This window comes from Lepidochelys olivacea (genome assembly GCF_965140295.1).
Source record: "Lepidochelys olivacea isolate rLepOli2 genome assembly, chromosome: 14".
Lineage (NCBI taxonomy): Eukaryota > Metazoa > Chordata > Testudines > Cheloniidae > Lepidochelys > Lepidochelys olivacea.
The window spans coordinates 45,216,429-45,227,766 of record NC_140424.1 but is presented as its reverse complement, the minus strand read 5'-3'; the positions used below and the strand labels follow the sequence as shown (position 1 = coordinate 45,227,766).

At 71.2% G+C, this 11,338-nt stretch overlaps 1 protein-coding gene across 1 annotated transcript; it reads left to right on the top strand.

Annotated features, from left to right (window-relative positions):
* The first annotated feature begins 2,380 nt into the window (after positions 1 to 2,380).
* Positions 2,381 to 9,186, top strand: EGFL8 (EGF like domain multiple 8). The gene is made up of 9 exons (XM_084648618.1): positions 2,381 to 2,453; positions 2,837 to 2,977; positions 3,198 to 3,320; positions 3,861 to 3,973; positions 4,055 to 4,150; positions 4,342 to 4,482; positions 4,942 to 5,018; positions 7,681 to 7,843; positions 8,990 to 9,186. The coding sequence occupies exons 2-9, from the start codon at positions 2,895 to 2,897 to the stop codon at positions 9,037 to 9,039; spliced, it is 846 nt and encodes a 281-aa protein (XP_084504744.1). The 5' UTR covers positions 2,381 to 2,453; positions 2,837 to 2,894; the 3' UTR covers positions 9,040 to 9,186.
* The last annotated feature ends 2,152 nt before the right edge of the window (positions 9,187 to 11,338 follow it).

The following is an 11,338-nucleotide window of genomic DNA, read 5'->3' as shown; positions in this document are numbered from 1 at the left end:
GGAGAGGATGGAGAGGGTGGACAGGAGCCCGGCCCCATAGGACCCCTCCCCCTCTAGGTCTGGGAGTTCCCCGATGGGGCCCGTGCCTGGGATCAGCCTTTGGGCCGGGACTGGCAGGGTCCTGGCGTTTCAGGGGAGCAGCGTGTGCCCCCCCCCGACCCCAACTGGTCACTAACCCTGAGGTCTTGGCTAGGTCCCGCCCGCTCCCAGGTGCCAGGAAAGGAAACCACGTGACTGCTGGGAAATCACAGAGTGACCCCTGCTCACCCCAGAGATCTGCCCCAGGGCGGCCCTGGGGACTGTGCTGTGGGGTGGGGGCAGGAGGGGGCTCTCCCCGGGCAGTCAGGGCTGCCCCAGTGCCCCAGGTCTTGTACCCCCTCCAGGGACCCCCAGGGTCTCCCCCAGACAATCGAAGGGGGCAGGAGCCGAGCATCCTGGCCTGGGGGGTCTCTGCGGTGCTGGGGGGAGGTGGCTAGTAACAGGAGTGTGGGGGAGGGGAGATGGGAGCTCGAGGGGCTGGGTGGGGGGAGATTTGAGGTGGGGGACGAGAGGAATAAGAGGTCATTGAAAGATCTGGCAAACTACAATAGCAGGGGGCTGCAGGTCGGGAGTGATGGGCGCCGGCCGGGCCGGGGGCTGCGGGTCGGGAGTGAGGGGCGCCGGCCGGGCCGGGGGCTGCGGGTCGGGAGTGAGGGGCGCCGGCCGGGCCGGGGGCTGCGGGTCGGGAGTGAGGGGCGCCGGCCGGGCCGGGGGCTGCGGGTCGGGAGTGAGGGGCGCCGGCCGGGCCGGGGGCTGCGGGTCGGGAGTGAGGGGCGCCGGCCGGGCCGGGGGCTGCGGGTCGGGAGTGAGGGGCGCCGGCCGGGCCGGGGGCTGCGGGTCGGGAGTGAGGGGAGCCGGCCGGGCCGGGGGCTGCGGGTCGGGAGTGAGGGGCGCCGGCCGGGCCGGGGGCTGCGGGTCGGGAGTGAGGGGCGCCGGCCGGGACGGGGGCTGCGGGTCGGGAGTGAGGGGCGCCGGCCGGGCCGGGGGCTGCGGGTCGGGAGTGAGGGGCGCCGGCCGGGCCGGGGGCTGCGGGTCGGGAGTGAGGGGCGCCGGCCGGGCCGGGGGCTGCGGGTCGGGAGTGAGGGGCGCCGGCCGGGCCGGGGGCTGCGAGTCGGGAGTGAGGGGCGCCGGCCGGGACGGGGGCTGCGGGTCGGGAGTGAGGGGCGCCGGCCGGGACGGGGGCTGCGGGTCGGGAGTGAGGGGCGCCGGCCTGGTGAGGGGCGCTGGCCGGGCCGGGGGCTGCGGGTCGGGAGTGAGGGGCGCTGGCCGGGCCGGGGGCTGCGGGTCGGGAGTGAAGGGAGCCGGCCGGGCCGGGGGCTGCAGGTCGGGAGTGAGGGGTGCCGGCCGGGCCGGGGGCTGCGGGTCGGGAGTGAGGGGCGCCGGCCTGGTGAGGGGCGCTGGCCGGGCCGGGGGCTGCGGGTCGGGAGTGAGGGGCGCCGGACGGGACGGGGGCTGCGGGTCGGGAGTGAAGGGAGCCGGCCGGGCCGGGGGCTGCGGGTCGGGAGTGAGGGGTGCCGGCCGGGCCGGGGGCTGCGGGTCGGGAGTGAGGGGCGCCGGCCTGGTGAGGGGCGCTGGCCGGGCCGGGGGCTGCGGGTCGGGAGTGAGGGGAGCTGGCCGGGCCGGGGGCTGCGGGTCGGGAGTGAGGGGCGCCGGCCGGGTGAGGGGCGCTGGCCGGGCCGGGGGCTGCGGGTTGGGAGTGAAGGGAGCCGGACGGGACGGGGGCTGCGGGTCGGGAGTGAAGGGAGCCGGCCGGGCCGGGGGCTGCGGGTCGGGAGTGAAGGGAGCCGGCCGGGCCGGGGGCTGCGGGTCGGGAGTGAGGGGCGCCGGCCGGGCCGGGGGCTGCGGGTCGGGAGTGAGGGGCGCTGGCCGGACTGGCACAATGGGACAAAGGCAGGAATCGCTTGTTGCGGACGGAAAATCTCGCCCACGATTCAGCTCTAAACAAGCCCATTGTGTGTCCCCGTCCGGGGGGGGAGGGGAGGCCTGTCTGGGCCCCCCCCAGCTTGGCCCTGATGATGTCAGCGGCTGGCCCCCCAACACCCCCGTGGGTTCAGGGAACAAAGCGGCACCGTCAGGGCCCCGGGTGCGGATCCGGGGGGGCTCAGGCGGGGCACAATGGGGCCTTTCTCGTCCGGGTGCCAGGGGAGGGGGGCGCCGGCTGCGTGAATCAGTCGCGGAGGCCGAAATGGCAAGGGGCACGGGGGGGGCGGGACCCCACCCTGCTGGCTCCAAGGAGAGGGGGTGGGGGGGTTCCTGATGCTGGGGGGAGGGGCTCTGGCTCTGTGGGGGGGATTCCCTTGCTGACGCGGGAGGAGGGGATTCCAGCCCCCCCAGCCACAGGAAGGCTCCGGGTTCAGGCCGGCTCAGAGGCCAGGAGGAAGGAGCAGGGCCGGGTCCTGGGACCAGCAGAAAAGGTGAGAGCACATGGGGGGCTGGGGGGGTCTATGGGGTGTGCGGCTAGGGGGGGTCTATGGGGTGTCCCTATCTCCAGTGCACTTCCCTACTTTCCCTAACAAACTCCCACACCCAGGACTCCTGGGTTCTCTCCCTGGCCTTGGGAGGGTGGTGGGGTCTGGTGTATTAGAGCAGTGGGGGCTGGGAGCCAGGACTCCTGGGTTCTCTCCCTGGCTCTGGGAGGAGGGTGGGCTCCCCAAGGTTCAGTAGAGCTGCCCCCTCCCACAGGGGGTCTGAACAGGAAATGAGCCCCGGACTTCTGGGTTCTGTACTGTGCCCCATTGGGGGAGGCGGGTGTCCCGGATGCCTGGGTTCAATAATTGTCTCCTCTCTCTCCTGCAAGGAGCCCCATTGGAATCGGGGCCCCCCTTCTCAGAGCACCGAGGCCGGAGCCCCGCGACATGTCAGGGGTGCTGCCTACCCTGGTGGCCATGCTGTGGGGGGGGATCCTGGGGGCCGGGGGGCAGGGAGCCAAGCCAGAGAGGTGAGAGGGGGAGCTCTAGGGCGGGGATGTGGGATCCAGGGGGTGTGGGGTCCTGGGATAGGGGATGGGAGGGATGGAGGGGGTCTCCTTGGAGTGGGAGGGGGCCCTGGGGTGGGGTCTGAGGACGCAGGGGAGCTGGGGGGCTCTGAGCAGACAGGGAGGCTGGGAGGATATGGGGGGAGATGTGGGGGGGCCGCTCTCTCACCATCTCTCCCCCCAGCCGGGGTGTCTGTGCCCGTCACACCCTGCGGGTCCCCCTGGTTTACAACGAGACCTTCGCCCGGCCGCTGCACCAGCCCTACCTGACCCTGTGCCCCGGGGGACGCATCTGCAGCACCTACAGGTACCCGCCCCCCCGCAGGACTCCTGGGTTCTACCCAGCTCGGGAGGGAGGTGGGGGCTAGTGGGTCGAGCTGGGAGCCGGGAGCCAGGACTCCTGGGTTCTCTCCCAGCTCTGGGAGGGGAGTGGGGGCCTAGGGGGGTGGGAGCCAGGACTCCTGGGTTCTCTCCCAGCTCTGGGAGGGGAGTGGGGGCCTAGGGGGGTGGGAGCCAGGACTCCTGGGTTTTCTCCCAGCTCTGGGAGGGGAGTGGGGGCCTAGGGGGGTGGGAGCCAGGACTCCTGGGTTCTCTCCCAGCTCTGAAGGGGAGTGGGGGCCTAGGAAGCTGGGAGCCAGGACTCCTGGGTTCTCTCCCAGCTCTGAGGGGGAGTGGGGGCCTAGGGGGGTGGGAGCCAGGACTCCTGGGTTCTCTCCCAGCTCTGGGAGGGGAGTGGGGGCCTAGGGGGCTGGGAGCCAGGACTCCTGGGTTCTCTCCCAGCTCTGAGGGGGAGTGGGGGCCTAGGAAGCTGGGAGCCAGGACTCCTGGGTCCCATCCCTACCCACAGGACCACGTACCGTGTGGCCCTGCGTCAGGTGACCAGGGACGTGCTGCAGACCAGAGCCATCTGCTGCCAGGGCTGGAAGAAGAGACACGTGGGGGCCAACACCTGCGAGGAGGGTGAGTCTGGGGGGGTGGCTGGGTGGGGGGGACCCCCCACCCCCGCCCTTTTAACCCTTTGACGCCCTTCTCCCTCCACAGCCGTGTGTTACAAGCCCTGCCAGAACGGGGGCGTCTGCACCAGCCCCGACCGCTGTCAGTGCCGACCCGGCTGGGGGGGGCGTTACTGCCACGTGGGTGAGTAGAACCCAGGCGTCCGGGCCCCTGGGCCCCCCCGCTCCAACCACCAGCCACCACCCCCCTCCCAGAGCTGGGGAGAGAACCCAGGCGTCCGGGCCCCCGACTCCCCTGCTCTAACCCACCAGCCCCCGCTCCCCTCCCAGAGAACCCAGGCGTCCTGCCCCACTGCGAGGGTCTCTCCTCTCCAGATGTGGACGAATGCCGCTCGCCCGTCCCGCTCTGCTCCCAGCGCTGCCTCAACACCCCGGGCAGCTTCCGGTGCGAGTGTGAGCCCGGCTGGGCCCCGGGGCCCGACGGGACCGGCTGCCACCCGCTGCCCACCGCCCCAGGTACGTGGGGCACCACTGGGGGGGCTGGGAGCCCGGACTCCTGGGTTCTCTCCCAGCTCGGGGGAATGGGGGCTGGTGCATTGGAATGGGGGGGGCTGGGAGCCCGGACTCCTGGGTTCTCTCCCAGCTCGGGGAGGGGAGTGGGGCTGGTGCGTTGGAACGGGGGTGGGGGGGGGGGCTGGGAGCCCGGACTCCTGGGTTCTCTCCCAGCTCGGGGGAATGGGGGCTGGTGCATTGGAATGGGGGGGGCTGGGAGCCCGGACTCCTGGGTTCTCTCCCAGCTCGGGGGAGTGGGGCTGGTGCGTTGGAACGGGGGGGGCTGGGAGCCCGGACTCCTGGGTTCTCTCCCAGCTCGGGGAGGGGAGTGGGGCTGGTGCGTTGGAGCCGGGGGGCCGGACGCCTGGGTTCTCGGGGGCAGGGCGTTGTTTGTTCTCTTTCAGTGCCTCTTCCCCCCCCCAGTGCGGGACCCCCCCGCCCCGGAGCGGCTGACCAGGCAGGTGCTGGAGCTGCAGCAGCAGATGGAGAAGCTGGAGGAGGTGAGGGGGGCAGGGAATGGGCGGAGCTTAGGGGCTGGGGGCGGGGTTACCGGCTTGGAGGGCGGGGCGGGGGGAGCTGGGTGGGAGAAAGGAGGGGCCGGAGGGAGTTTCGGGGCTCAGATGTGGGAGGTTCAGGAGGGTTGGGGGGACACGGGGGCGTTGGGGGGAGTTTCGGGGTTCAGATGTGGGCGGTTCAGGGGGGTTGGGGGGACACGGAGGCGTTGGGGGGAGTTTCGGGGTTCAGATGTGGGAGGTTCAGGGGGCGTTGGGGGGAGTTTCGGGGTTCAGATGTGGGAGGTTCAGGGGGCGTTGGGGGGACACGGAGGCGTTGGGGGGAGTTTCGGGGTTCAGATGTGGGCGGTTCAGGGGGGTTGGGGGGACACGGGGGCGTTGGGGGGAGTTTCGGGGTTCAGATGTGGGCGGTTCAGGGGGGTTGGGGGGACACGGGGGCGTTGGGGGGAGTTTCGGGGTTCAGATGTGGGAGGTTCAGGGGCGTTGGGGGGACACGGGGGCGTTGGGGGGAGTTTCGGGGTTCAGATGTGGGAGGTTCAGGGGGCGTTGGGGGGAGTTTCGGGGTTCAGATGTGGGCGGTTCAGGAGGGTTGGGGGGACACGGGGGCGTTGGGGGGAGTTTCGGGGTTCAGATGTGGGCGGTTCAGGGGGGTTGGGGGGACACGGGGGCGTTGGGGGGAGTTTCGGGGTTCAGATGTGGGCGGTTCAGGGGGGTTGGGGGGACACGGGGGCGTTGGGGGGAGTTTCGGGGTTCAGGTGTGGGCGGTTCAGGGGGGTTGGGGGGACACGGGGGCGTTGGGGGGAGTTTCGGGGTTCAGATGTGGGAGGTTCAGGGGGCGTTGGGGGGAGTTTCGGGGTTCAGGTGTGGGCGGTTCAGGGGGGTTGGGGGGACACGGGGGCGTTGGGGGGAGTTTCGGGGTTCAGATGTGGGCGGTTCAGGGGGGTTGGGGGGACACGGGGGCGTTGGGGGGAGTTTCGGGGTTCAGATGTGGGCGGTTCAGGGGGGTTGGGGGGACACGGGGGCGTTGGGGGGAGTTTCGGGGTTCAGGTGTGGGCGGTTCAGGGGGGTTGGGGGGACACGGGGGCGTTGGGGGGAGTTTCGGGGTTCAGATGTGGGAGGTTCAGGGGGCGTTGGGGGGAGTTTCGGGGTTCAGATGTGGGCGGTTCAGGGGGGTTGGGGGGACACGGGGGCGTTGGGGGGAGTTTCGGGGTTCAGGTGTGGGCGGTTCAGGGGGGTTGGGGGGACACGGGGGCGTTGGGGGGAGTTTCGGGGTTCAGATGTGGGAGGTTCAGGGGGCGTTGGGGGGAGTTTCGGGGTTCAGATGTGGGCGGTTCAGGGGGGTTGGGGGGACACGGGGGCGTTGGGGGGAGTTTCGGGGTTCAGATGTGGGCGGTTCAGGGGGGTTGGGGGGACACGGAGGCGTTGGGGGGAGTTTCGGGGTTCAGATGTGGGAGGTTCAGGGGGCGTTGGGGGGAGTTTCGGGGTTCAGATGTGGGAGGTTCAGGGGGCGTTGGGGGGACACGGAGGCGTTGGGGGGAGTTTCGGGGTTCAGATGTGGGCGGTTCAGGGGGGTTGGGGGGACACGGGGGCGTTGGGGGGAGTTTCGGGGTTCAGATGTGGGCGGTTCAGGGGGGTTGGGGGGACACGGGGGCGTTGGGGGGAGTTTCGGGGTTCAGATGTGGGAGGTTCAGGGGCGTTGGGGGGACACGGACGCGTTGGGGGGAGTTTCGGGGTTCAGATGTGGGCGGTTCAGGGGGGTTGGGGGGACACGGGGGCGTTGGGGGGAGTTTCGGGGTTCAGATGTGGGCGGTTCAGGGGGGTTGGGGGGACACGGGGGCGTTGGGGGGAGTTTCGGGGTTCAGATGTGGGCGGTTCAGGGGGGTTGGGGGGACACGGAGGCGTTGGGGGGAGTTTCGGGGTTCAGATGTGGGAGGTTCAGGGGGCGTTGGGGGGAGTTTCGGGGTTCAGATGTGGGAGGTTCAGGGGGCGTTGGGGGGAGTTTCGGGGTTCAGATGTGGGAGGTTCAGGGGGGTTGGGGGGACACGGGGGCGTTGGGGGGAGTTTCGGGGTTCAGATGTGGGAGGTTCAGGGGCGTTGGGGGGACACGGAGGCGTTGGGGGGAGTTTCGGGGTTCAGATGTGGGCGGTTCAGGGGGGTTGGGGGGACACGGGGGCGTTGGGGGGAGTTTCGGGGTTCAGATGTGGGCGGTTCAGGGGGGTTGGGGGGACACGGGGGCGTTGGGGGGAGTTTCGGGGTTCAGATGTGGGCGGTTCAGGGGGGTTGGGGGGACACGGAGGCGTTGGGGGGAGTTTCGGGGTTCAGATGTGGGAGGTTCAGGGGGCGTTGGGGGGAGTTTCGGGGTTCAGATGTGGGAGGTTCAGGGGGCGTTGGGGGGACACGGGGGCGTTGGGGGGAGTTTCGGGGTTCAGATGTGGGCGGTTCAGGGGGGTTGGGGGGACACAGGGTCGTTGGGGGGAGTTTCGGGGTTCAGATGTGGGAGGTTCAGGGGGGTTGGGGGACCCAGGGGGTGTCGGGGAGTTTGGGGGCAGGAGCGGTTTGGGGGCGGGGGCGCTGGCGGGAGTTTGGGGGGCCCAGGGGGATCCGCGGGGAGTTTGGGGCTCACCCCCCCACGGACGCTGCCCCCCCCCAGCGCGTGGAGCGGGCCCTGGGGACCCTCCGCCGGCTGCTGCCGCCCCCCCTGGCCGAGCTGGGCCCCGACGAGGCCGCCGAGCTCTGGAGCCGCCTCCGGCACCTGGACCGGCTCGACTCGCTCAGCGACCAGCTCCTGCTGCTGGAGGAGAGACTGGGGGCCTGTGAGTGACCCCCCGGCCCCCCAACTCCCCTGCCCCCCCGGCCTGGGAGTGACCCCCCCGGGCCCCCCAACTCCCCCTGCCCCCCCGGCCTGGGAGTGACCCCCCCGGGCCCCCCAAATCCCCCTGCCCCCCCGGCCTGGGAGTGACCCCCCGGCCCCCCAACTCCCCCTGCCCCCCCGGCCTGGGAGTGACCCCCCGGGCCCCCCAAATCCTTTGCCCCCCCCGGCCTGGGAGTGACCCCCCGGGGCCCCCCAAATCCCCCTGCCCCCCCGGCCTGGGAGTGACCCCCCCGGGGCCCCCCAAATCCCCCTGCCCCCCCCGGCCTGGGAGTGACCCCCCGGGGCCCCCAAATCCCCCTGCCCCCCCCGGCCTGGGAGTGACCCCCCGGGGCCCCCCAAATCCCCCTGCCCCCCCCGGCCTGGGAGTGACCCCCCGGGCCCCCCAACTCCCCCTGCCCCCCCGGCCTGGGAGTGACCCCCCGGGCCCCCCAACTCCCCCAGCCCCCCCGGCCTGGGAGTGACCCCCCCGGCCTGGGAGTGACCCCCCCGGGCCCCCAAATCCCCCTGCCCCCCCCGGCCTGGGAGTGACCCCCCGGGGCCCCCCAAATCCCCCTGCCCCCCCCGGCCTGGGAGTGACCCCCCCGGGCCCCCCAACTCCCCCTGCCCCCCCGGCCTGGGAGTGACCCCCCGGCCCCCCAACTCCCCCTGCCCCCCCGGCCCCCCAACTCCCCTGCCCCCCCGGCCTGGGAGTGACCCCCCGGCCCCCCAACTCCCCCAGCCCCCCCGGCCTGGGAGTGACCCCCCGGGCCCCCCAACTCCCCCAGCCCCCCCCGGCCTGGGAGTGACCCCCCCGGGCCCCCCAACTCCCCCTGCCCCCCCGGCCTGGGAGTGACCCCCCGGACCCCCCAACTCCTTTGCCCCCCCGGCCTGGGAGTGACCCCTTCCCCCCCATCCCCCCTGCCCGGGAGTGACCAGGGACCCTCACCCCTGCCCCTGTCTGTGAGTGACCCCGGACCCCCACCCCCCCCTTCACTCACAAGCTCTGGGGACCCGGCCCTGGCGGGGGAGGGGAACTTCCGGTCCTGGAGCTTTGGCGGGAGGGGTTCGGGGGGGGCTCCCCCAGTTTAACCCTTTCTCTGCCCCCCAGGCTCCTGCCAGGACGGCAGAAACGGGTTCGGATACGAAGTGAACCGGTGACGCCTCCCCCGCCCGGCAGAAAACTGTCGGGGGCGGGCAGGGCATGGGGGGGTGTCCCCCCCCGCGGCGCTTTCAACCCTTCTTAATGCCTCTAATTTATGCCGGGAAGATGCTAATTAGTGCCGATGAATTAAACAGTTAATTGGATTCCTGTCTCCAGTCCCAGCGCCTTTATTTGGTGCGAAGACGGTGGGGGGAGGAGCGGGGAGCCAGGACTCCTGGGTTCTCTGCCCGGCTCTGGGAGGGGAGTGGGGGCTGGTGGGTTAGGGCAGGGGGGCTGGGAGCCAGGACTCCTGGGTTCTCTGCCCGGCTCTGGGAGGGGAGCGGGGGCTGGTGGGTTAGGGCAGGGGGGCTGGGAGCCAGGACTCCTGGGTTCTCTCCCCAGCTCTGGGAGGGGAGTGGGGGCTGGTGGGTTAGGGCAGGGGGCTGGGAGCCAGGACGCCTGGGTTCTCTCCCCGGCTCTGGGAGGGGAGCGGGGGCTGGTGGGTTAGGGCAGGGGGGCTGGGAGCCAGGACTCCTGGGTTCTCTGCCCGGCTCTGGGAGGGGAGCGGGGGCTGGTGGGTTAGGGCAGGGGGGCTGGGAGCCAGGACTCCTGGGTTCTCTGCCCGGCTCTGGGAGGGGAGCGGGGGCTGGTGGGTTAGAGCAGGGGGGCTGGGAGCCAGGACTCCTGGGTTCTCTCCCCAGCTCTGGGAGGGGAGCGGGGGCTGGTGGGTTAGAGCAGGGGGGCTGGGAGCCAGGACTCCTGGGTTCTCTGCCCGGCTCTGGGAGGGGAGTGGGGGCTGGTGGGTTAGGGCAGGGGGGCTGGGAGCCAGGACTCCTGGGTTCTCTCCTGGCTCTGGGAGGGGAGTGGGGGCTGGTGGGTTAGAGCAGGGGGGCTGGGAGCCAGGACTCCTGGGTTCTCTCCTGGCTCTGGGAGGGGAGCGGGGGCTGGTGGGTTAGAGCAGGGGGGCTGGGAGCCAGGACTCCTGGGTTCTCTCCCCAGCTCTGGGAGGGGAGCGGGGGCTGGTGGGTTAGAGCAGGGGGGCTGGGAGCCAGGACTCCTGGGTTCTCTCCTGGCTCTGGGAGGGGAGCGGGGGCTGGTGGGTTAGAGCAGGGGGGCTGGGAGCCAGGACTCCTGGGTTCTCTCCCCAGCTCTGGGAGGGGAGCGGGGGCTGGTGGGTTAGAGCAGGGGGGCTGGGAGCCAGGACTCCTGGGTTCTCTCCCCAGCTCGGGGTGGGGAGCGGGGGCTGGTGGGTTAGAGCAGGGTGGGGCTGAGAGCCAGGACTCCTGGGTTCTCTCCCCAGCTCTGGGAGAGGAGTGGGGGCTGGTGGGTTAGAGCAGGCTGGGGTCCTGGGAGCCAGGACTCCTGGGTTCTCTCCCCAGCTCTGGGAGAGGAGCAGGGACTGGTGGGTTAGAGCAGGGGGGCTGGGAGCCAGGACTCCTGGGTTCTCTTGCCAACTCCCCCTGCTCTCAGGGCCTGGCCGGTGTCTTTCCTCCCCTCATTGTTCTCACGTTTTCCGGCCCGGCCCGGTGCTGAGAAGCAGCGGGAAGGGGGGGCGGGGGGCAGAGGAAATGAGTCGGGGTGTGAATGCGGCACCCAGCCCTTCAGCGGATGGGGCTGCCCCTCACTGCACCCCCCCAGCCCTGCTGGTGCCCCTCACTCCCGACCCGCAGCCCCCTGCCAGCCCAGCCCCACAGATGCCCCTGAGACCCCTCACCATGGCAGTGGGGCCCTGTGCAGGCCCCACCATGGTTCATGGACGGGGGGCTCTGGGTTGTTGAATTTGGCCCATGTGCCATTAGCCCCACCCCCTCCATGATCCAGGGCCAGGATGTCACCCCAGAACTATGACATCATCCTTTGCTGCATGACATCACAGTCTCCTGTCCCTGCCAGCCTCACAGGGCGTGTGACGGTATCACTCTGTGTGACATCATCATCCCTGCGTGATGTCACAGCCCTCTCCAGGGGCCACGCCCCCAAACCACCTGTGACCTCATCAGACTTTCCCCTGGCAGGCCCAACCCTGGCGTGGCATCATCCCCTGCCTGTGACATCCCCAGTCTGTGTGTAATGGCAGCAGTCCCTGCCCCCCCAGGGTGATGACATCATAACTCTGCATGACCTCAGTGCTCCACTCCCTCTGACATCATCAGCCCCCTTGCTCCCATGACAGCACTTCGTCTTTGTGATGTCACCATCTCCTACATGTGACATCAGGCAGTGACCTCAGAGACAGGGGCTGGAACAAAACTCGGGGGCCATGCCCCCTTTCCCTAGGAGTGTGCCCCAGAGGGGAGGAGTCAGATGGCCAAGGCC